The 25,771-nt window shown below is 38.7% G+C and overlaps 2 protein-coding genes across 13 annotated transcripts in view; one reads left to right on the top strand and one right to left on the bottom strand.

Annotated features, from left to right (window-relative positions):
* CEPT1 (choline/ethanolamine phosphotransferase 1) overlaps window positions 1-17,390 on the top strand; it is a 38,745-nt gene extending 21,355 nt beyond the window's left edge. For all 4 annotated transcript variants that reach the window (XM_023734938.1, XM_023734939.1, XM_023734936.1 and 1 more), the window contains exons 5-9: window positions 8,649-8,733; window positions 14,728-14,859; window positions 15,246-15,404; window positions 15,909-16,034; window positions 16,492-17,390. In XM_023734938.1, coding sequence (XP_023590706.1) covers window positions 8,649-8,733; window positions 14,728-14,859; window positions 15,246-15,404; window positions 15,909-16,034; window positions 16,492-16,611 — 622 coding nt within the window. In that variant the 3' untranslated portion in view covers window positions 16,612-17,390. The remainder of the gene's footprint in view (window positions 1-8,648; window positions 8,734-14,727; window positions 14,860-15,245; window positions 15,405-15,908; window positions 16,035-16,491) is intronic.
* Window positions 2,281-25,771, bottom strand: part of DENND2D (DENN domain containing 2D) — a 40,981-nt gene continuing 17,490 nt past the window's right edge. For 4 of the 9 annotated variants that reach the window (XR_002824702.1, XR_002824698.1, XR_002824703.1 and 1 more), the window contains 5 exons: window positions 21,991-22,032; window positions 21,476-21,560; window positions 20,761-21,000; window positions 19,821-20,290; window positions 7,310-12,128 (listed from right to left, as the gene is read on the bottom strand). Coding sequence is in view for 1 of the 9 variants with exons in the window: in XM_004380416.3 (XP_004380473.2) it covers window positions 20,220-20,290; window positions 20,761-21,000; window positions 21,476-21,560; window positions 21,991-22,032 (438 nt within the window). In the remaining 8 variants the exon portion in view is untranslated. Of the gene's footprint in view, window positions 5,798-7,309; window positions 12,132-18,358; window positions 20,291-20,760; window positions 21,087-21,475; window positions 21,561-21,990; window positions 22,033-25,771 lie in introns of those variants that run through there. The other 5 variants (XR_002824699.1, XR_002824701.1, XR_002824705.1 and 2 more) reach the window with 5 other exon arrangements.

Raw genomic sequence — 25,771 nt, 5'->3', positions numbered from 1 at the left:
TGTAAGTAACTTCTGTAATAACTTCCCACTTTTTCTTTTCTACAGTTAATTTTTAAAAAGTTAATAGGCTAACAGACTATATATTCTGTTGGTAGTCTGACAATTTTGGTTCATCTCCTTATCCAAGGTAAACCAAAAACCAAACCCGTCGCTGTCAAGTTGGTTCCAACTCATAGCAGCCCTAAAAACCTAATTATTTGAAGACTTCCTAGTAATTAAAACTGTTTCTGTTCATGTATAATACACTTTCTCTTAGGAAACTTCCTATTGAATACCTATATATGATCTGCGTATCTTTACATGGTTAAGATTTATCACATGAATTGTTAAATGCCAGACATTTTCCTTTTAGTTTCTAATTTGTGTTTTTTTCTGTATCAGAAGTGATTCATTCATTTGGACCCCAGCTCCACCCATTTAATTTTATCTCGTTATTATAGATAATACCGTAAAACAACCAACTCTCAATTATTTATATTGATGTAAAACCTAGATTGCAATTTGGGTTTTCAGGTCATCAAATAAAATTGTTGTTGTTGTTAGGTGCCATTGAGTCAGCTCCCACTCAGAGCAACCATATAGGACAGAGTAGAACTGCCCCATAGGGCTTCCTAGGCTGATATCTTTACGGAAGCAGATGGCCAGTCTTTTCTCCTGTGGAGCCACTGGTAGGTTTGAACCACCAACCTTTCGGTTAGCAGCTGAGTGCTTAACCACTGCACCACCAGGGCTCCCATATCTCATTCGTCTGTTCTTAATTTTGATTAGTAATGTAGTTTTTATTTGAAGCCTATTCTATACTGCTACCTTTTTCTGTCACCATCTGTTTAACACTTCTCTAGTGATGGAACTGGACGTTTTACTTAGTTTTGCCACTAATAAACTAATAGAATCTAGTGGAGCATTATAATGTGGTATGGAATTAAGGGAAGAGAAAAGAAGAAGATTCTGAACTAAGAGATTTTCAGGAAACAAGACAAAGAGATGGCCAGTTTGACTTTTGTTCTAATTATATTCAGAGAAAAGTCACTCTTAACTAGATTCTTCCCACTTGCACACATACGTACTAATTTTACTGAGATAGCAAAAGTAAGGGTGTGATGAGGTGTGGAGTAGTGAGTAGGGTGCTTGCTATATGACAAATGGTTTTTCAAACATAAATGGCTGTACGTTGGCCTCCTGGGAAGCATTCCTAGCCACAGGGAAGTCTGGATAGGTTCAGGTGTTTAAAGTATTTACCAAGTAGTAGTGTTTGCCAAGTAGTATTTACCACACGTGGGTAATTGAGAGTTGACTGCGCATTTTTTGTGCTAGTGTTTCCAACTTCCAGTTTACAAGTCATTTATTCAGTGTATTACTGTTTTAATTTTTTAACTTTTGTACTATTTTGGTTTGGGTATGAAATACATGGGTATGTATAAGGATACCAATAGTACTGTATAAATTGTATCATTGAATCTTTAGTGTCTTTATAAGGAGAAAGCTACCTTTTAATCTGTTTTTGCTACCCGTTTTAGTAGGGTTCTTTAGCAAGATCTCTGAGTAGTTATTTTGAAATGTTTGTTTCCCTATGCATAGATTCGATGTTACAGAGTCCCAGATCATAATTATAGTATGCCAGCTTCTCACAGGAACCCTGGGGCCTTGGTTCTGGAACTTCATGGTAACTGCTAGAATATTCATGCTGCCAGTGAACAATGACGTGAGATCTGTAAAGACAGCACCTTTGTCATGCACAGAGTAATTAAAAAATGAAAAATCAAAAGTCTTCCTGGTGGTATTTCACAGACAAAAAGGTTATTAGAAACCATTTATTTTTTAACATATATAGGGCAATAAAAATCCACCCTATTAAAAATAACAAATTTTTGAAAAGTAACATTTTTTTAAAACAGTTCTCTTTCCCATTTACCTACGGTACCTAGTATCATTTTTGCTGTATGTAATATTTTTTAAAACAAATATGAACATTTCCACCATTAAATAGAATGTTTTTAGTATTTATATTTTGAAAACAATAAAGCAAGCAGAGTTTTCCTTAGATAAGTAAATTGAGAGGACTCTTCATTAATGTCGCAAAGATTCTGCTTATTCTCTTAACTTCTTTAGCATATCCTGTAAGCAGTCTAGTACTGGTTTTTCTGCTTGGATTTTTAATGATTTTGGTTTGAAAAAATATTAATGCCAGAAGCTGTTCTCATTTATATTTGTTTTGTTTATTATTTTCCTCTATGCTGTGCTTTCAAAACTAAATATTCTAGCTCTTCCTATCACTATAACCATGTTTTAAACACCCTCCTTTTTTAGTTTTTTTTTTAGTTAATACATATTCCCTTAATTTAGTAAGTGTAAGTAATAAACATCTTTCTCCTCTTGTATTAGAATTGTAATTAGACCTTACGACTTTTTAAAGTTCATAATGATTTATTAGAAAATGAATAGTCCTTTTGTATAGTCCAGAATCCTTAACACTTTGGTATGAAATGGTTTATTTACAAGAATAATAGAGCTTAGATTCAATTTATTTTGCAATTCAGGTAGTTTGGGGAACATGTGGAAGCCTGATAGATAATTCTAGCAATACAGGCTGCATTAAATTTCCTGGATTTGAGTCCTCTGCCCCCCTCCAAAAAAAAAAGAATTCAAAATATTTTAACATTGCTTCAATAATGTGATTGAAATAGTGACTCTCTTTTGATAGCAGAGTACATATTCTTTCTGAAAGGTATATTGCAGAGTTGTAAATCCATTTATTCAATGGCAGTAATGTTGATTTGGGAACAAATTAATAGTGAGAGATTAATTTTTTTTAAATAATCAAATTTTCAAAATAAACTTGGAATGTGGAAAATACTGGGAAGTAAGGTATTATTTTAGGAGCAAAACTAAAGCCATTTTTCAATTGAATGTAATGTGTTTGCATAATAATTTGTGGGATTCCTTCCTGGAGTAGAATAATGTACACAGTTCAGTATGTACTTCTTAGCACCCTTCTACCATTACCCTGTCTTCTGGTACTTTCTCCAGAGAGCTGTGGCTTTATACTCACTGCAATTATCTAGATTTATAATTTTTGATACTTATTTTTTATTGTTAATTATACTCACCAAAGGTCCTCTCCACCAATATTCTTAATGAAATCAACAGTCAGAATATTGACTGCAGTGCTTACTTTTACCTTGTTTGTCTGTAATGACAAAGTACCTCATAGAGCCCTTCCTATTAAAATATTCTGGCAATGAATGTATTTGACATCGTGAAAAATGTTTTGGAAAGACATTCTGTTTTCTCCAGATATACGCCTTTCACTTATACAAGTTGCTAACTTGTGGAAATTTTCTTTTGCTTTTAATAATTGTTGGCTTTAACAAATTTGGTCATTGAAATGAAATTGTCAGACACTTCTTTTTTTTTTTTTTTACAAAGTTCAGAAGAAAATAAGCTTCAGAAATAGTTGTTCTTCTTAGTTGTTTCCAAGTGAATTTATTAGCATCTAGACTCCCTGTGCCAACTATTGCCTGATACATTCTAGCATTTTAAGTAAACTTGTGTTAGAATATCAAAAGCACCATCCTGAAATGTATAGACATCTTAGTGACAGCAAGTTAAAGATTTATGGTAAATGTTTGTCCCCATTGATTGATAGACTGAGTATTAAAAGAGTTTAGGAAAGTGTAGAAACAACACTTCTAATTTCTTTCAAATCTCTGCTGCTTATTATTTCTATAACCTACGAAAAGTCACTTAACCTTTCTGACTAAATTTCCTCATCTATAAAATAATGATAATAGTTCCTACCTTTTAGGGTAGTTGTAAAGGTTAAAGGAGTTAAAAATGTAATTTGATAATTACAGTGCCTGGCATATAGTAAGTGTTAGTTATCATTGTATTAATGTTAAGACCTATGTTAGTAACCCCAGTGGTTTCCAGATTTCTTCTAGAATTCATTATGCTAGTGTGAGAAGAAGAATAGGTCAGTGATCCCTTTATTTAACTGCAAGATTTTACTAAATGAAGTGAGGGGACTCTCCTTTTAATTTTTTTCTTCTTTTTCCAGAGATTATGAGGGTAGGCCACCCCTTCAATTTGAGACTTAAATTTTAATTCCTCTCTTAATACTAGGAAAAGTTGTTCTGTTCTAGACTTTGGCTGTATGTTCCCCCTCTTCCTCAGTCACTCGATGAACCTCTTCTTTTTAGTCTGCTTAGGTAATTTGAAGATCATATGGTAGGTTACTGTTTTTAATAATTTAGCTTACCTCAGAAATAGACGCTTATACTTGTCTGTTTAACACTTGAATTAAAATACTCATGGTTATCACTCAGCTGTATGGCTAACGTTACTTAACATTAAGCTTGCCATGCCCAGTTTGTCCCTTATCAAGGGTAGAAAAGTAAAATATTGGAAGGCAATATGTTGAATTTCTAGGCTACTCTTCATTCTAGTCCATCTACACCTCCGCCCCCGGCCTCCCCCCGCCCCGGGTTTTTCTGGTAAACTATTTAATGAATGTCATGCTCTGGTTATGCATAATTTCTCTAGAACTTCAGATACACTGACAAATAATTGTTAATCTATAGTTTTCTAGCAATTGCTGTAGGGTTCAAGACATTCATATGGATGACTTTTTTAACAAAATGCTTCTTTTTAAATAACAGCTCTGTATAAATCAGTTTCTTTGATATCATGAATATATCCCTAGTGCATATTTTGTTAGCCAAGCTCATACCAAAAAAAGCCCGGTGCCATCGAATCAATTTCAGCTCATAGCAGCCCTATAGGACAAGGTAGAACTTCCTTATAGGGTTTTCAAGGCTGTAATCTTTATGCAAGCAGACTGCCCCATCTTTCTCCCACTGAGCAGCTGGTGAGTTCGAATATTGATCTTCCAGTTAGCAGCCAAGCACTTTAACCGTTGCACCACAAGGGCTCCTTAGCCAACCTAAATTACAACACAATTATATTTACTATTTGTAGTTTAACAAAAACACGTTTACAAATTAACTACAGGTCTGTCTTTGAAATGGATATGTCACATGCAGAAGAAAAATAGATTAAATTGTCTTATTTCTGATTTTAGAGAGGAAAGAGAAAAATTCCCGGGGAAAGATGATCAACATGCTTATCAGCTCTCACAGAATATCAGCTGAATCTCTTTACATCCCTCAATTAATACTGAGTCTTGTCATATTCAAACCAAATACACTTGTTAGGTATGTCTCTGAACACTGAGAAATAAAAGTGAAACTTTCAAAATAGAAAGTTTCCTCACAGTTAGGCAGCACGGAATTTGGAGTTGTTATACCCTTTTATCACTTTTAAAAGCCATTTTGTTCTTCTCATGTAATAATTGCCCTGATCAGGGAGTTTTCTGAGCTGCCTTTCTGTGGTGATAAAGGCGCCTTGAGATCCTCACTCCCACTGGAAAGATTCTCTGTTTCCCTGTTTAGAAGTTAAAATTACTCATGTTTACTTAGGACACCTTGTTCTCTGCTGCTTAATCAGTTGACCATTAGAGTATTGTAAGGAATGATTGACCCATGAGGTTTACTGTGGATGTTGAAGGTTATTTTGACCTTGGACTGCCACATTGATAGTCTCGCCACCCCCATCAGACAAATGGGGGAGTTTAGACTCCACAACTGGTTTTGCTGTTTTCCATTTTTCTTCTGTGACAACTAGAACATTGGTTTGTTGCTGCCTTATTATAGTAACTTAAGTGTGTTCTGACCAGAGTACTCATTATGGGTTATCCACAGCAATTAGGGGAATCCTTTTTGTCCTCTGACAACATTCCCTAAAATAAAGTAGAAACACAAAATTATTTTAAAGTTATACCAGTCGAGGTGTTCAGATACCTTCATGGTTACAAAACATTATGTTTAGTGTTGTCTAATTTTTCACCTTTGAAACTTTTAGGCTGTGGACATCTATGAGATTTGTTTTTCCATACATATATATACACATACATATATATTTTTTTTTTTTTTTAAATCACTCTGGTATTCCTTTTCCACCCATCCCTTGTATTTTAAAGGGCTTTTTGTGATGGTGGTAGATTTTTTTGTTTAGTGCCAACGGTTGGAAATATTATCACTCATTTTCCATTAAAAAAAAATAATTTTAAAAGGTAGTTGTTACAGAAATGCCACATTCCTGCTTTTGTATACTATGCTCCTTTCTAGATAACTGTTTCTTTCTTACATGGCCGAAAATCATTACAGTGAGCCCTTTCCTAATGTGTTAGTGTAAATTCAGCCCATGGTAAGAGACCTGCTAGTTGAAGGGGGTAGAAAAGATCCATCCCATAACTAGCTCTCTTCTAAACAGAATCATTAACTGGTTTGTTCATTGTTTATCATTTCTGCCCTCTTAGCTTGCTTTAGTTTCCATGCCTGGGGATGGCCCACACCCTTTTTCATTGAGATCCAGGATTAGACCCACACCTCTAGGAGCGATGATAGGCCGGTCTCATGATTCAGCTTAGGGAGGGGAGGAGGGGCTTATCCTGGAGTTTTACTGTAAATCAGCTAAGCAAACGGAAGAATATATTCCTAGCTAACTACCAACTGGTAAGTAAGTTTTCCCTGGCCCTCTCTGCTAACATTAAGGCATTGTTGGTATAAATACAATGACAATATCTGAATGTTTTAGAAAAGTCTGTCTTCCACAATTTCCAAACAAGATACTCAATAAAACTTTTCTAGGAAACCCAGTTTGGAGCTTTGTAAGGATTTTTCATGTTTCCTATTCTCTTTTACATTCACCCAAGGTACAAAGATTAATTGCATGAGGTTCCCTCCATTTTTATTTTGTAATTCTATACTTCTGGCCCTTCCCCTTCCAAAAGGCTACTTCATATATCCAGCAAAATGTTGTAAGATGTCTACTCTCCTCCACCCAAGACAGAGTCGATCATCTTTGACACCTGCTTAGTCTCCTGAGTCTGCTACTGAGTCTAATCCCCCTTATTGGCAACGCCATTCACCAGGTCAGCTCTACAGATTCTTTTTAGCCTAATTCAGTCCATTTTTTTTTCCAATAAATGTGTATATCAGGATAACTGCATCACTATATATTTGCAGCTTAATAAGCTTCTGTTTAAAAACATCTTGGAGCAAACAAAGACTAATTTTTTTAGTTGTGAGAGACTGGTTTCAGCCCAGTTATTATAGGTATGAGAGTTACATATCCTAAGCTCACATTATAGATCGTCTACTTTAAGTGTCAGTGTTAGAAATGGGGGCTCTATTCTGCTCTAGGAATTGAACCCCCTTGCTGCTATTGATGTCTGCTTTTCTTAGACTGATTACTTTTTTTTTTTTTTTTTAATTTACCTTCTTGGATAAATTATTTACTTTATTCAAAAACTAGCATTATAAAAAAGGCATGTAGTAAAGAGTTGTCTTCCTATCCTTATCCCCCAGCATCTCAGTTTTCACACTGTCTTCCCCCAATAGGTGACTCCTTTTCTTAGTTTATAATGCATACTTCCAGAAATGTGTTATGCAATTGCTGGCAAAAAAAAAAATAGAATATTATTTTTCTTTTTTACACAAAAAGTAGCATATACATCATTCTGCAGCATGTTTTTTTCACTTAATGTGTTTTGGATATTTTTCCATATCAGTATGTAGGGAGTTGCCTTGCTCTTTTTTTTTTAAACTACAAAATATTCCATTTTTTATGGAAGTGCCATAATTTATGTAACCATTTCCTCATTGAGGGATTTTTTTTTTTTTAATGTTGCTGTTAGAAATAATACTACAATGAAGAACCTGGTACGAATATCATTTTGTGCAAGTATATCTGTAGGATAAATTGTCAAAATGCATTTGGATCCAGTAATCTGAGAATGATAACCACAAGATTATACAAAGGACTGGTCTACAGAAGGAAAGGAATACCAGTTTATGCTTTGCTTTGCTACTCAATCTTTTTGCTGATACTCTTTTTTCAGACTTTCAGACTTCTAATTTCTACTGCCCTGTTTTTGTATCAGGTTTATCTCTTCTTGACTGTGAGATAATTTTCAGCAACCCCAAAACTAATTCTTGGCTTTTTTCAGGATATTCTTTCCAGAAATCTTAGGATAGTTGACCTAGTGAGAAGAATAATTTGATTAAGAATTGGGTGAAATTTTCATACATGTGCCATACATAGCAAGCATTAAATGAAGATGTCTAAAGGGCAGTCAATTTTGTAGGGTTTCAGTGATTTATGTTACTTTAGTAAAAGCTCACCATTCTTTCCACCTAATAACTACAAAGAACTTGTTTCAAGATTTCATATTACACAGCAGTGCAGTGTAATCCTCTGCTTGACATTCGAAATTTATCCCCAATCTCCTTTTGTTTGATGGGAAAGGTTAAGCTATAGTTTCAGCCCAAGTGCAATGAGTCAGAAATTTCCTTTGGAAAGGAGGGGTTTTTATTGCTCTGTGAAATTCATCAGATTAAATTAAAAGGCTCTGGATTTTACTAGATTTTGTTCATAACAAATTTTTGATGCCTCCTTTTCCCTTTTCCTCAATATTTGAGATTTTGTTTCTATTGTGCATGATAGAGGAATGCTGCTAAGCTTGCAAATAATTAACTTGAAGTTGTTTTGAGTAATTCTGCTTTTTTTGGCTTTTTGTACCTAATCAGAATTGATGTGACTGAAGTGCAAATCTTCATAATAATCATGCATTTGCTGGCAGTGATTGGAGGACCACCTTTTTGGCAATCTATGGTAACTGTTCACATTGTGTATCCCATGTAATTCTTGTTGTTTTTTGCTTGTCTTTTCTAATATAGTATAAACCAGTTAAAGGATAACGTGTACTTATTTTATTCTTTCTGGAGATGAAAAGTCATGGCAACGGTAGGACACAAACTTCTCTTTAGGGCATGATACATTTTACTGCTTGGAGTTAATGTGGTGCATTAGATCCATTCCAGGACTATTGTTTTTGAAGGCCATTGAGAATCTGAGTTACTGTTGCCATCCTGTTTTACAGATAAGGAAACAGCAGATGGTATAAAGGTTGACAAACCAGTGAGTGACAAGATGAAGTCAGATCTTTCATTCTCCTTCTGAACTACATGAGTCTGCTAGTTTTTCTGTCATATGCTTAAAGCTGTATAACAAATTTGGGGTACTAAATTCACTCTGACCCCTAAACAGCATTAATCCTTATTGAAATCAGTGCCATGGGATTATTTTAATAAGCCAGGACTTTGATTTTCAACCTGACCTGAAATATAGTTACCCCTCTCTAGCACAAAATTTTTTTCCCACAAAACTCTGAGAGGGGGAATATAGCATGGAGGTCAAGAGTACAGGATCTAGAACCAGACTGGCCGAGTTTGATCCAGTCTTCCCTGCCTACTCTGTGAACTTAATCTGTTGTTTAACTCTCTGTGGCTTAGTTTCTTCCTCTCTAAAATAAGGACAATAATGCAGTGAAACCTGTGAGAGCCTGAACTCAAGGGGACTGCCTTGTTTTTCCGAGTCTCACAAGTTTTCCTCCTTTAATAAGGTGCAGTCTTTCCACTTTCCTATCTGTCCTTTTAGTGGAAAACATTTGAGTTTTCCTTCTCTGACAGTTTTCTACCTTACACAGGTTCTGGCTTTCACAGGTTTTACTGTAGTACCTATCTCATAAGTTTATTTTGTGGATTAAATGAGGTAATATGTGTAAAGCACTTAGAACAGTGTCTATCGAATAATAAGCACTCAATAATAAAAGTTGTTGCTGCTTTTATAATTGGAATGTATTCTTCTAGATTTGAGTCTAAGTAGTTTGTACTCCTTGGTCATCAGCTGACTGTGGATTGCTACCACCACCCCTTCAGAATACAGTATTTATAATTCATTTGATAGAATCAAGTATAAGAGAAGTTTAGTGTGCAAAAAATTCCTCTTACCTGACTCATTTTTTAGCAGTAAATTAGGTGCTTGAAGAAGTATAATTGACACATTTCCTTAAACATTTATTACCATAAATTGTTTAATGCCTTTTGTTGGAGAAATGAGCATGAGGAAGGAGAGGAAGGAGTAAAAATTATCTACAGTGAACTAGGAAATTCTGAAAGTATTCTGTTATGTACATAATACAGATTTCTCTAGAGACCCTGTTGGCTTTTGAGACTAATATATAGGAAAGATGTGAATTTTATTTACTTTTGCTCGATAGTAGATTAAATAGTCTTATTTTAACAATTTAGCATTATAGGAAGGAAAGGAAACTTAATCCAGAAACCAGATCATAAAACCTAAAGGATCCTACCCACACTCAACTTTTTTATATCCCTTGACTGTTAATTATTATATTATTTGCATAGGTCTTATGTTTTACACCAAAATTTTCCCCCTAAAAATTATTTTGAATATTTTTAACATAGATGAATTACGTATAAAGTTTCAGCATACCAGTATCAAAAAAGTGGGATTTCTTGATTATCTGAAAACAAGTCAGAATCTGGTTTATGTATCTAATTATCATTTTCAATATGGAGATGCATAAAACGTGAATGAAATTATGCATGTACACGTGTTGTACATGTGTCTTTATTTCTTAGGTGGTGCCTGGCAATAAATTTACTAAAGCAGTTAGTTTATGTTGAGTTTTTTGTTTGTTTTCATGTTTTTAAAGGAAAGACATTTTCATGCACAAAAATTGGTGCATGGTTTGCACATTGTAAGAAACAAACAAAAACCCACCACATTTTTTGTGTATTACTTCCCCCAAGAATATTACCTTTAGAATGTCTTGGAACTATATTCTTTCATATCATTCTTTTGTTTAAAAAAAGAAGAAGACTATCATCACTTTGGAAGAGAGTCACATATAATCCACTCATGGTTACTTTCACTGATGTTTGAGTCTTTTAAATCTAGTAGTTGGTAAAATATGTATCAAGCTACCAGATTCCAGTTTAGGGAAGTGAGTGAGGTGAAGTTTCAGGATTCATTAGGTAGGACTTCATGCACTACATAGTGCAATTTATTTCCTCTCATTCTTAAAAAGTGCCCTTTAAAAGTGTCTCACACTTAAATAATTCAAGCATATTGATTTTCCTTAAACACTTGGTGGAGACTAGTATCTATGTTAACGTTTGCTGTGTTTTGGTGGAATTTATTTATATTAAAACTGTGAAGAGGCATTGCTACATTGTTTGGAAGAAAGTCACTAATCTCAAAATACTACTTTCTGTTTCTGCTTAAATTTACAAAACCTCTAAGAAAATGTCGTTATGCCCATAAGAACACTAGTCTAACAGCTTAATAATGATATTCTACATTAACCCAAACTATTGAACCAAAACATATATCCCTTATAATCTGGTAAAGCTGTTGAGAATTTAAGATACTGGTTTTTCTACCTCTAACCTTTTTGAAAATGAATTAGATTAGACTGATATTATTTGGATGCATTATTTCATGGCATGAATCCCAAGGCTATTCCTCTGGCTTATAGGGCAGACTGCATGACCTACCAAAACCAAACCCATTGCCATCTAGTCAATTATGATTCATAGCAACCCTATAGGACAGCATAGAACTGCCCCATAGGGTTTCCAAGGCTCTAAATCTTTATGGAAGCAGACTGCCACATCTTTCTCCCACAGAAAGATGGGTTTGAACTGCCAACCTTTTGGTTGGCAACTGAGTGCTTTAACCACTGTGCCACTAGGGCTCCTTCCATGACCTAAGAGAGCTCTTATTCTTCCCAGGTCTCAAAGACTACAGAAACTCTGGGTAGGCCTGAGGCGAAGGTGTTTTCAATATAGTTCTCTGGCTATTTCTATAGTGTGGGTGCACTTTGGCCACTGTGGATGAGTCCCACGAAATAATGCCAAAAAGAGCAAGATTGGGAAAGACAGAGTGTGCCCACCAGCCTTGATTTTGAGTGTGGGGTGAAAATGGCAACACTTTTAGTGATTTTTATTTTTTGAGAATTTAAGATACTGTTTTTATTTGTGGTTTCAGTTGGCACCAATTTTTAAGGTATTACCTGTTGAGGCTTGGGATTCCTCTGATTCCAGCTCTCCCTTCACTTTGCCTCATATTTTCTTGTAGCTGACTTCCTTTTTCATTGTTTGCGAGGGCAAGATATTTCTTCATACTGTCCCAAAACAGTACTTCTCCATAGAAAGTAAGAGAAAAAGAAAAGATCTTAATCTTCCTTCAACAAATGTATATTGAGCATCTACAATATCCAGGGCTCTGCAGAGAATACAGAAATCAATCAAACAAAATCCTGCACTCAGGAGCATTTGTTTTGGTGTATGCAACTATCATATAGGACAGAACTGTGAAGAGCCTAAGAATATTTATGATAATTTGCTCATAGGTCTGTAGCTTGCTTACTTGCTTTGTGGTCCAAGCCATGTACTGATTTTCTGGCTTTTTTAATGTTCTCTATTTATTCTTCCTTCTTTCAAAGTGCAACAGTTTCCATGATCCTAAAGCAGTTTCACCAAATTGCAGATACAGTTGTGATGCCCATTCAGTTCAGTGTGACACAGATTACTGTTACCCAGAGCTGGCACTCATTCAGTACCCGGCTCTAATACAGGGATGCGCCTGTACTGGATTAATGCTTCTTTTGGAATCTAGGGGAGTGTAGTATTTCCCCTTTGCCAGAGAGGTCCTTTGTCTCCATGGAGGAAAAAAGGGAGGGGAGAGGACCAGGAAACTGGCCAGAATATTGAATTTCAGCCACGTGCATCAGATTTAGGTTGTAATGTCCCTGGTTTCCTGAACTAGAGCAGAAAAAATGTCTTGGAGTTCAAAGCAGCCATGGTGTTAGTTCTCTCCTGTATTGAAAACAAGTTTTGCATTTGGGGGTAAGCATTGGAGATCATTAGGAAAGGAGGAAGACCATTTAGGATACTCCATGAAGTGCTGGACTTGATTTTTAAGTTGACCTATTACATTTTAGAAAATTAAATACTGTCACAGTACAACTTGAAATATGAACAGTCAATTTCAGTTTTTTTTGTTTTTTTAAAGAGTTGCAGTTTTGTAAGAGATCATAGAGCTGTGTAAACAAACTGAGTTCTTAAGGGTTTTGGAGTATCTAAACATTATGATTATTGTTTGCCAAAAACCCCCTAAAGCTGGAGTTTTATGTGTGCATAAAAGAAATGTCACATTTCCTATTTGATTTTTAAAGTATAGGCAGATTACAGTCATAAAAAGTAAACAGCCCTAATTAAAATGTTTTTATTTTTAAGAACTCATTGCCTACAGTTGGTTTTGGTAGGTCATGGAGTCTGCCCTGTAAGCCAGAGGAATAGCCTTGGGATTCATGCTGTGAGATAATGCATCCAAATAATATCAGTCTAATCTAATTCATTTTCAAAAAGGTTAGAGGTGGAAAAACAGTATCTTAAATTCTCAACACCTTTACCAGATTATAAGGGATGTATGTTTCGGTTCAGTAGTTTGGGTTAATGCAGAATATCATTATTAAGCTGTTAGACTAGTGTTCTTATGGGCATAATGACATTTTCTTAGAGGTTTTGTAAATTTAAGCAGAAACAAAGTAGTATTTTGAGATTAGTGACTTTCTTCCAAACAATGTAGGAATGCCTCTTTGTAAACAGTTTTAATATAAACTAAAGCTTATATATATATATAAAAACCAAACCAAACTCGTTGCCATCGAGTCGATTCCAACTCATAGTGACCCTATAGGACAAAGTAGAACTGCCCCCTAGGGTTTCCAAGGAGCAGCTGGTGGATTCAAGCTGCCGACCTTTTGATGTTTTGGTTAGCATGCAAGCTCTTAACCACTGCTCCAGTAGGCCTCCATTATAGGACTCCACAACTGAGTAGCCAAAATGTTAATATGTAAGTTTTCAGAAGTAAATAATATATTCCTATTTTCAGTATAAAAACCAAACCCACTGCCATCGAGTCGATTCCGACTCATAGCGACCGTATAGGACAGAGTAGAACTGCCCCATAGGGTTTCCAAGAAGCACCTGGTGGATTTGAACTGCCATCCTTTTGGTTAGCAAGTCGTAGCTCTGAACCACTATGCTACCAGGGTTTCCTTTTTTTTTTCAGTGTAGGAATACATTATTTACTTCTGAAAACTTACATGTTAACATTTTGGCTACTCAGTTGTAGAGCTGTGATTGGATGTGCTTGACGTGTTTTCTCCTGTATATGAGTGCCTTCTCAGTTGTCCTCTGCTCTTGTCCTAACAATTTGGAATTAGGAAGTCTTCGGAGTAGAACTTTTCTCTTCAGTTCTCTAGTTTGCAGATTTTCTAATCTAATTGCAAACATTTCTATTATTTTATGCTCCATACTTTCTGTCTCACAATTAGTAATAAACTTCAGATGTAGAGGTAGAATTCAAAAAATGCACAAAGAAATAAACGAGGTACATTCCTTTTAGTAAAAGGCCAGAAGACAACCTGTTTCGTTGTTGCCAGACCTCTGGGATACGTTAGGTGAACCTTACTTAGCTTATGGCACAAATTAATAAAGTTAGGTCAGTTAATTTTTAAAGGTTGGTGTCAGGAGAAGTGAGATTAATTTCTGTATATCCTCTCATCTCTTGAGACTTGTTATGTACTTATAATGAAAAGTAGAGGGAAATTAAGTGTTTACTAAACTAGAGGGAATGGAGAGTATTTGGGAATATGAGTCAAATATTTGAGAGTACTGTTTTCTTTTGTTAGTTTGAATATATTTTAATTGTTCTCTCTCTCTACCATTAAAGATTCCAGTGCTGAATATTGAAGTGAAAATTTTTCCTGCACTTTGCACTGTAGCAGGGACCATATTTTCCTGTACAAATTACTTCCGTGTAATCTTCACAGGTGGTGTTGGCAAAAATGGATCAACAATAGCAGTAAGTATATCTTTACTTAAGATTTCTAATGATTGTTTATGCTAAGATTTGGTTTTGTGGTAGCTTTGTTTTTTCATTTGAAATGTATAAAATCGTTTGAGTTTCTGCTCAGCCTTAAAAAAAAAAAAAGTAATGTCCACAACGTCTCTGTTTTAAAGTATGGACTGCTTTATAAAATAAGCTTGGTCTCTTACGTGAAGTCCTCAGTTTGTGCCTAACCAGTCCATGCTGCTGCTCTTCACTAGCTGTTCCAGTGCTCGTTGATAGAAACTGCTGGCTGTTAGGCACCATGCGGTTCTTCACAGTTTGAGTTGAGCTGTCTTACAGCAGATCCATGTAGTGTCTGATGTGTGAGTACTATTAACTTGTCTCTTTTCACTATACAGGGAACAAGTGTCCTTTCTCCTTTTCTCCATATTGGATCAGTGATTACATTAGCTGCAGTGATCTACAAGAAATCAGCAGTTCAGCTTTTTGAAAAGCATCCCTGTCTTTATATACTGACATTTGGTTTTGTATCTGCTAAAATCACTAATAAGCTTGTGGTAAGCATCCAAGTTTTGTTTTTCACTTTCATCCGATTTTGGTTTTATGGCCATAGTTTTTATTCTGTAGCATCCTAAGCAGTCCTAGAGTTTGTTCTCCTACAATCAAAATCTGTTCACATCAGGGTGGGAACGATTTCTACTCTTTTGTGAAGCTACAGCTTGAGGTTACCAGAAACTCCTAGAATGTTTGCATTTTTTCTCCCTTCTGTCCACAGTTTAATTTGGTCATTTAGTTTATCTGCTCTCTCCAGTCTCAATCTGGACCCTCAAATTAAGGCTCCTGGTGAGAAGCATCTTTTGGAGGCTTCTTTGACATGGTATCCATCCCTTTTTGTGGGGCATAACTCATACATAATACTTCATGTTGTTGGTGGTTTTTCAGTTTTGGGAATTCAGATGTTGGTTCTTAAACCGATATTTGAGCACAATACTGATTTACTGTGCAGCTTACAATTGCTCTAATATGAAAATGCCTACATCATTGATTCTGTTTTATCATAGGTTGCACATATGACGAAAAGTGAAATGCATTTGCATGACACAGCATTCATAGGTCCAGCACTTTTGTTTCTGGACCAATATTTTAACAGCTTTATTGATGAATATATTGTACTTTGGATTGCTCTGGTAAGTATTGTACTATGTCTTACTTCATAATCGGTAGGCTACTTGTTTCTTGTTTCAGTGGGTCAGTCGTGAGAGAGAGATAATATAAAGATTTGGAATGTCAGTCCTGCCTACATCAAGGCTCATAAATTTCAAATTTCTTACTCTGTGGGCCAGTGGGCTATTTTGTAAATAAAGTTTTATTGGAACACAGCCATGCCCATTCATCTGTGTATTATCTGTGTCTGCTTTTTTGCTATAATAGCAGAGATGAGCAGTTGTACCATCTAGTATCTGTTTCTGTAAGAGATTGTTGACCTTTGGTGTAAAGGAAAGATCCATGAGGAAATTGAGTTATTAAACTGTATTTAACTGAAGGTGAATCTGGAGAGAGGAGAAGAAAGTTAGAGGCCATTCTTCGTTACTTTCAGCAAGGGTCTAAGCAGATCCTGAGAATCTAATCGTCTTTTTTTTCCAGGTCTTCTCATTCTTTGATTTGATCCGCTATTGTGTCAGTGTCTGCAACCAAATTGCATCTCACCTTCACATACATGTTTTCAGAATCAAGGTCTCTACAGCTCATTCTAATCATCATTAATGATGTAATTGGTGTTACATAGGAAACTTGTGTTTTCTGAAGGAAAGAATCTGAATATATTAAGGAGAATGGGGTGGATAAGAACAAATATAATTTATAATAATCAATGTTGTATAACTTTTATTCTTTGTTATTGGTAACACTCCTTAACTATGCTGTGTGAGAATGGGAGTTTCAAGTCCCCTCCTGTAAATTGTATATGTTGTCATACAGAGTTTGGCCCAAGAAAGCATGCAGGAAAAAAGATGCCGTGTGTTTATAATTATCCTGGATTCAAAATAAAATTGTCATGGGGAGCCAGATCCCCAGTGGTGGAGATTTCTAATGTAGAATATTTGCAGGCCAACAGATGGTTGCTTTATAATTTTAACATATCATCATCTTTTATTGACATCCTTGTTTAGTGTCTTCTCAAGCTTTCTTTTACTAAGGAGCTCAGCTTGTGGCACAGATACATTCCACCAGCTTGTGAGGTAGAACTCGTGATAAAGACTTTGAATTTGGATTGAAAGTTTCTATCTTTACATCATTGAGGAAGTCATTTTTTAATTGCTCAAGAAGTAATATCTCATGGGCTTGGGAAATCCTGTCAGCATGCAGAATAATGTGGTAACTTTGTCGATCCATTTTATTTTTTTAAATAAATATATGATCTGAAAGCCAGCTTTTTTCTCAGTTTTATTCAGTGGAAAGATAAACTAAGTTTTAATGTCTTTTTTTTTTTTTTAAGCAAAATTTATTCCTGTTCTTTAATAAATAAGGAAATTTGGTCAGCTGCATTGTCACGACGTATCCTATAACCTTACTATTTTGTATAAACTGTTTAACTTGAAGAACTGTGTTTATTTTCCTTCTCAGTAAGTTTTTGTTGTAGTTGTCACCCTTGCAATTATCAGTCCCATAGCAATCTCAAACCTCCCCCCAAAATTTTCCCTAATTGCCTGGGCCTCACCATGGGTCCCTTTGCACTGTCCTTTTCCTTTTCTAGCTACTCAGTATCTATACTACAGTGTGAAATGGGAAGCAGTTGTCCTCAATAACTATGAACCAGATCTGTTTTCACTATATAGATAGATGAGTTGTTTGAATGAAGAAGACCACAGAAAAGGTTTAAACTGTTGGCTAAAATGAGGTATCTTACTGGTTTTTTATTTATGCTTTGTCTCCATTTATTGTTACCATGGACGAACAGTAATTGTAATGCCTCGCCTGGCAGCCAGAACTCTGGTTGCTTGCCCTTTTGATGGTTCCAGTGATGCTGTGTGGCTCTAGACTAGCAGTGACAGTGCAGCCTTCAATTTCTTTGTTAGACTAACAGGAAAGGTGAATCTCCCATCCTCTTTGCTCCCTAGCAACTTCTCCAGCATCTAGGGTAAAGAAGTACATACAGGGAAATGCTAAAGCAGATCAAGTTTTGAAAACTAGGGCAAAGCAGAGTAAAGAAAAATGGTTAATTCTACTTTGTTGGCACATTTGTATCTACTGTCTTATGTCATTATTACAGTTGCTAATAACCTACAGTGGAAATTGAGGCCTGAAGAGGTTAAATGGCATGCCAATGTCACATAATGGCTACTTTTCAGAACAGGTTCTAGAATCCACGTCTTCTGAATCCTGGTCCCGTGTTCTCTCCTACACCATACTGGGTTTTGGTAGGCCAAAGCTAAACTGAGTTGTTGAGAGCTAATTGTGTGTATATTGTATATATTGTGTGTAAATGTGTATATTCTTCTAGAATCTTTTTCAGCATAAAGGGACTCAAAAACACACTCTAATATCTGGTGTGTGCTTTCATGCCATCAGATCAAGAGTCCGTTGTAGTAAACCTCAGCTGGCCACAGCTCTTCTTGTGTGTTCATATACAGTAAAACCTGTGAAAGCCAGAACCTGTGTAAGGCAGAAACTCGTCAGAGAAGGAAAATGCAAATATTTTTCACTAATAGAGAGCGATAGAAAAGTGGTAGGACTGCACCTTATCTAAGGCGGAAGACTTGTGAGACCCAGAAAAACAAGGCAGTCCTGTTGAGTTCTGACTCACAGGTTTCACTGTACATTACTTAGTTTGTTATCTGGTTTTTAGTGCCCCATACAAAGTGGTTCCCAAACCAGCTTGGACATCAAAGTCACTTGAAGGAACTTTTACAGATTCCCAGGCCCTGTCCCTAGAGATGATCCAGCAGATTTGGGATGGGCCCTCAGGAAGTATTTTCACAAGCTTCCAAGGATTTTAGGCCCAATTCTGAAACCTTTTGAGGTGCAGTTAGGTTTAGGAACCACGGCCTTAAACCACTTTAAAAAAATGCAGTGATTTTCAGAAGCTGTGAAGAGTAGCATTATAGTTAGGGTAGTTTGTCGACAGTGGAACATCTGCCCCCTGCAGCAAGCCCCTGTGCCCCCAGTGAGATTACACTGGCTTTAACTCCCCTTTGGTAACCCCCGATCCCTGTCCCACCTTCCAAAAACATTTGTGTTCTTTGTATAGAATTCAGGGACCTCTGAGGGTTACAATCACATACACATATAAAAAAGGTGGAATTTTTGAAAGACACTGCTAAATAAGTTTCCCATCTCCTGCAGTGTTTAAACAAGCTGTCAGTAGAGGTAGAGAGGGAGGATGGAGTAGGTGACCACTAAACCTGTTGGTCCCTTAGAATTGTGATCTCTTTTCTCAAAGGGAAAAAATGTCAATGCAGGAATCCTGTCATCTTTAGCTAAAGAGTTAAACTGGGCTTCTCAAAATCCTAAATGTCTAAAACTCGAGGTAAAAAAATCCACATAAAGTGATGAACAAGCAGACCTGTTTATGGAAGGGATATAGTGTTCTTCACTGGCTTTTCTTGCCTGAAATTCCTACCCTCAAGTTGCCCCCTAAATGGCAGTCACTTCTCTGTCGCAAGCATCCTCTCCTCTCAGGATTCTGAAAAGCACACATGACTTGAACCAAGGCTCATCTGCCCTGTTCCCCAGCGCTGTTGCTCTCACCTGTACCCTCTGCCCCTCCTGTTAGAAGAGGAACTGCTGAGCCCTATAATTCTACCACTGCAAACATAGCCCCAGGGTGCAGGACCACCAAGACCGAGTCCTCCTCTTTTACTCCAATTTATTCTCACATCTACTGCCTTGTTTTCCTGTTCTCCCATAGTGGAAGCCATAGATATAAATAGCAAGAAGATTTTCATCTTTATTCGCATTCTCACATGTCCACAGACCTTTTTCATGTTGAGGAGCTGAGCCTTGGGGCCACAACTGCTTTCTCTGCTTGAGGGTTTTGTACTAGTGGTTCCTGGGAGAGGGCAGTTCCAGCAACTTCTAACCAAGCCTGTACAACATCTGTACTACTGGCTCCCCGCTGTGTCACTTCTGCAAAAAACGCAGCTTTCAGTTCAGCTCTGTAAGCATAGGCGCCAGAGCCTCCAAAGTCCTGAGAAAGTTGATTCCAAGGATCCCAAACTCAGACACCAGCAGGAAGCAAGATCTGGTTACCAGGACTTGGAAGAAGGCCGTGGAAGCTGGGGCAGAGAGCTTCACTGAGCCTGCCATCCAGGCAGGGGCCCGAGTCCAGAACTGTCCTCTAGGTCTCATCACGCCTGTCCACCACAGTTCTTACTTCACAGTCTTTTCCCTGGTTTATTTTGTTTCTTCTGTTCCTCATATTCAAGTATTTTCCGTTGGAAATAGCCTGTGGGTTCAGATACAGGTTTAGAGTCCACTAATCTGGCAGACTATGATGAGCTCAGGCATAAGGGTCAGAAATATCCACTCTGTCTAATCCCATCACACACAAACACACACACTCCATCCCTGCTAGGATTCCCATGCCCACACAGGCTTCTGGAGAGCCAAGGTATTCGATTTGCCCCCAAAAAAGGGGCCCTCAAACAAAGGGTAATTAACAGGAATTAGCTCCAGATTAAAACAAGGAAGAAACAATCCAGTCCAGCTGGCTGTGGAATACAGCACCTTCTACAAAATGTCAGCCCATGAAGCATTTTCTTAGGTTTCGGGTTATTTCCTTTCAATCCCACTGATACACAATTACAGCTATTCTGTGGGACTCTAGAGGGAAATACTCCTTCCTTCCCTCTTCATCCTTCATAAGGCTGCACCTAACCTGGAGGAGGTGACCCTCACTGGGCTTAGACTGTGTACCTGCAGGAGGACTCTTGCTCTTCTCAGCTTCCTGGATGAAAAGGGAGAAGAGCTGTGTCTTCACAAATTTCTTCACGAATCGGCGCTTGGCCTTGGAGGTCAGAGCCTTACAGAAGGACCGTTCTTGGAAGTGGCCATGCCCATTTGCCTCCCACTTGATATAGGAAGCATAGTGGCCCACAGTCTTGACAAAGAACTGCACAAAAGGCCCTGAAACATGTTCATTGATTTGTTCTGAAGCTGTAGGGGACATACAGAGGCCATGTCAGAGGGTAGCAGGATGAAATTACTCAAACTCTCACTCCAATTGCAGCTTTCATTGTAGGCTGAAACAGGTGGGTAGGTTTATAATTACTCGCTGACCGAAGTGGGAGACTACCATTGCTTACCAAAAAAACCCAAACCCGTTGCCGTCAAGTCGATTCCGACTAATAGCGACCCTATAGGACAGGGTAGAACTGCCCCATAGGGTTTCCAAGGAGCACCTGGTGGACTAGAACTGCCGACCTTTTGGTTAGCAGTCGAACTCTTAACCACTACTCCACCATTGCTTACAAAGAATAAAATCTCATACTCTGACTTCCCCTAGGATCTAGGCCTCTGAGGCTGGCCCAAGACTGCTGTGAAAGTTGATTTTAGTTCTGGAAGGGAATGATTGGGAATCATGCCCTTGAGCTCCCTGGAGAAAACCAAATAAGAGGAGTTTAGGACTTACTCTGTAAATGTTTGGTCCCCTGATCAAGAGAGTCTAAGATGTCATGCTGAAGTTTGGGTGGTAAAATGTCTTTTTCATCACCAACCTAGGAGAGGAGAGTCAGCTCAGAGGTCAAGCAATACAGGAGGAGATGTGGAGCAGAGGAGATTGGCCTGAGAAGGGCATGAATTCTCCACCCTCACCCCCACCCCCCAATAATCTGCCATGTAGGAGAGAAACAACAGAAGCTGTTTCTTGGTCTTCAGTTTGTCTCTAAACATCAGCAAGATTCTCTCCTGATCCCTGTGGTACTTGATTTATATCCCTTGCTCTAAAGTGACTAACATGGATTGCCTTATAGTGAAGGTATCTGTGTCCTTGTCTATCTGTGAGCTCCCTGAGAGAGGGGAAGTCTTATTACTATGGATTCTAGCTCAGTAAAGTGCTTAATGTCTGTTGAAATGAATGGAATATGGATGAAGCTAGAGTGATCGAGTTGTTGGTGGGCCTGCATGGGATGGAACCCAGACACTTACCGACATTAAAAACGTTCTTTCACAAAGATTGACCAGCAGGACCTGAAATCAACACAGAATAGCTTTATCTCTTCCCCTTTCGTCATAGACTTCAGAAGGACTTAGCATTTCCGTTTCTGTCTGTGGCTGTACCTTTCAGCCCAGGTAAGAATAAAATCAGCATCTTTAATTTCCATTTCCTTTCTGGCACGCTCCCCTCTTTGGAAACCTCAATTCCCTTCCTGAAACTAACCAGCTAGGAAAGGAGTGTTAGGAAGAGAGCCAAGTTAGGAGGGGAATGCAATATGGGGAAATTGTAGCCAGTCACTCCCTTAGTAAACATTGATCATAGTCATTGTTTCCATATATGGAACATTTAGTACATGGCACACACGATAAGTGCTTCACATATATTATTTACTCCTCCGGTAGTCCTGTGAGACAGGTACTACCCCTACTTTACAGGTGAGGAAATAGACCCAGAGAAGCTTTGCTAACAAATAGTAGAACCAGTTTCAGGCCTAGACTGAGCTGTCCCTGGGACTGCATTCCTCTCCTCACAGCCTTCAACTCCCTGCTCTCTGATCAGCTCTAACCAAAAAAAAAAAAAACAACCCGTTGCCATCGAGTCGATTCTGACTCATAGCAACCCTATAGGACAGAGTAGAACTGCCCTATAGGGTTTCCAAGGAAAAGCTGGTAGATTCGAACTGCCGACCTTTTTGGTTAGTAGCCGAGCTCTTAACTACTGTCAAGGACTCTAATGCTTGCAACAACTTTATGTACAATTGCCTGAAGCTGTGTTTAAAAAAAAAAACAACAACATTTTTTAAAAACCTTCAGAGCTTTGGGCCTTCCAGCAGGAAACTCAGGAAGAGAAGGAAATGGCCCAGGGTCAACAGGAGGAGGAAAGGAAAGGATGTGGAGAGACCAAGACAATGTGTCTACAGACTGCAGGTGAGACAAGCACAGGGCTGGAATCTGGGGGACCTGAGTTCTCAGACCAGCTCCATCACTGCCTGAAGGGCCTTAACTACACTAGTGGTTACAAATAGGCAGCCTGCTAACTGATTCTCGCTTGCAGATCTGTTTCATTGATCCACATAGTATTTCTAAATAATTGAAGTAATTTGCAATATTTAAATGGGAAAATTTCATGTAACATTTGGATTTCTGGCTTCTCCTAAAAAATCGGGAGCTCTGACAACACTGGTCCAGTCTCTTAAGGGCAGCTTTCAGATGGAACTGTGTAGCAGACTTCAGGCAGGGTACGTACGGGCTCCCCAGTTTACCACAATCCCCCCCACCCCAAAGCCTGTGTTGGTCACTTAAATGCCTGTTGGGCCCCTCTACGCGTTTTAGTTCATGACCCTTTGTCTTGACAATGAATTTTCCCTTCTAAATAAAAGGAAAGAGAGTGACTGGAAAATATGCCAAAAGACAGAGCGGGCACTGTAATTATCAATCATCAGGGGAGAAAGGTTGAACTAGTCCAGGCCTGAAACCGCATGTATACATAGGCTCAGGCTTCACGTAGGGAAGTCTGTTCATGTGGGGCATTTGAGGAAAGAGTATGGGCAAAGAATTTTTTGTGTGAGATTACTCCCACGGAGCTTTCCCGTATTGGACTATACTACCATCTGTGGAGTAATCTCTTCCAGAGAGCTTCTGTGGGGAGTCAGAGAATCTCCCCAACATCTACCCTCACCATATGTTCCTCTCCCTTTCCCATCCCCTGCCCGTTCACAAAGCAGCTGCTGAGGAATGAAATAGGCCAGAACTCTTGGAGAGTGGGAGCCAGGGTCCTGCTGGCCTTCAGGTGTCTTTCCACCTGGCTTTCAGGGGAGGAGCTGCAGCTTCTGAGGAACTGTAGCTGCAGAGTCAGGAAGTTTCATAACTTCCTAGTTGGGACATTTTTAAGTCTTATTGCTAAACACGGGGCTACTACTCTGTCCCACTTCATCACGAGACTAAGGCTGGTTCAAAGGGCATGTGTACTAAGCAGTTCTGAGGAACGGTGGGAGGACCAGGGGAAAAAGGAAGGGAAACAGCCTGCTTCTTTACTTCCCAGCAATACTCCTGGGAAATGGAATTGCTGCCTACTTTTATTAGAGGGGCTTTGGATTTATCTCTGCTAGAGTTCCATCATTGCTTGTGTGGCCTCAGATAAGTCAATTCAGTTCTCTGGGCCTCAGTTTTATGTTAAGTAAAATGGGGAAGACCATACCGCTTTAGTATCTACTTCTAGACCCTCCTTTTCCCCTTGGTAGGTGCTCTGCCTGCACAGAGTGAGTCAACTGTTAGCCAGTGTAGACATACCCAAGTAGCTCCTCTGGCTTAGGATATAGTAATAGGCTATCCTTTGAAGATTCCTACTGACCCCTCCCTACCCACAACTCAAAGCACAGCACATGTTTTGAGTTGTTTTTAAACACTGCTATTAATGCCCATCTTTACAACGGAGCCCTCTGCTATGTCTGGGGCACAGCCTACAATCAAGAACCAAGAAGCTAATGGATCAAAGCGGATTTGGACCCATGTCCCCTAAGCCAACTGAGCTCTGAGCAGCTGGGCTAATCAGCAAGATGGCTTTTGCTATAAAAATCTGTATTTTCAAGATTAGACATCAACCAAGACTCATAGTTTTCAGGAGGAAGCCATTAGCTCTCTTCCAAGAAACTTGAAAGAATTCCAGTGGGGTATGTGTTGTATAAACCAGCTGTGATGACCCATTAAGATGAGAGATGGCGTACCCTAGGAACTGCTCATGGGACCAGCTGGGTGTAGGACAGTCTGATGACCTCACAATAAGCTACGTGTTGTTTCTTAAGCCCAAAGGGAAATCATTCAAGAGAGAGGAGCAAACCCTTAGTGAGCACCAACTATGTGTCAGGCACTGAGCTAGGGGCTTTACAGAGGTTATTTCCCCCAGAATCCCTATGAACTAAACAGTTATCCCCATTTCACAAACAAGGAGGCTCAGACTTAGAGAGATTAACGTGCCCAGAATCACACAGCTGTTAGTAGCAGAGCTGGAATTCAAATCCCAGTCTGCCTGGCTCCAAATCATTCACGCTACCTGTTGCATCATACCTCTTCCATGGGGCTGTCCATAACCTCCTGCTGAAACCGCATTTGCACTCCAACCATGAAGGGGGTAGGGCAGCAGACGGTGGCCAGAAGGCTCTCTGGGACAACAGGGATGTAGGTGTGTGCCCAGCTGAAGGGGTAGAGCAGTGCAGCAGTGGCGTGAATGCACTGGGAGAGGGTGCTGGGGACAGAGCACAGGGAACGAGAGTCAGGGGCCCCCAGTGCCCTGTGGAGCCACAGCGAGGAGTCTCCCTGTGCCTGCACCCCACACCCTTACACTCCATACCCCTACAAAGCTCGCCACCCACGGCACAGCAGCTGCTACATGTCTGCTTGTGCCGATACGCAAAAGCAAATCTAAGAGCCATGTGGGTCACAGAGCATGTGATGACTTGTTGCTGTGGGGAAGGGCAGAAACTAGGAGAGGCTGAGGCTCCACTAATCAAGGATGGATCTCTACTTGACCCTTCTCCCGGTTAGTCTTCTCAACTTTCTACTGGCCAAAAACCCAAACAAAAAGAAAGCCAAACCTGTTGCCATCAAGTCAATTCTGACTCATAGTGACCCTATAGGACAGAGTAGAACTGCCCCATAGGGTTGCCAAGGAGCGGCTGGTGGATTGGAACTACTGACCTTTTGGTTAGCAGCCAAGCTTTTAACCACTGCACCACCAGAGGCTCTAAACAGGGAAGGGAAGGACAGATGTCTTCAT

The sequence above is a fragment of the Trichechus manatus genome, unplaced genomic scaffold (genome assembly GCF_000243295.1).
Source record: "Trichechus manatus latirostris isolate Lorelei unplaced genomic scaffold, TriManLat1.0 scaffold00073, whole genome shotgun sequence".
Classification (NCBI taxonomy): domain Eukaryota; kingdom Metazoa; phylum Chordata; class Mammalia; order Sirenia; family Trichechidae; genus Trichechus; species Trichechus manatus.
This window is presented reverse-complemented; position numbering and strand designations above follow the sequence as displayed.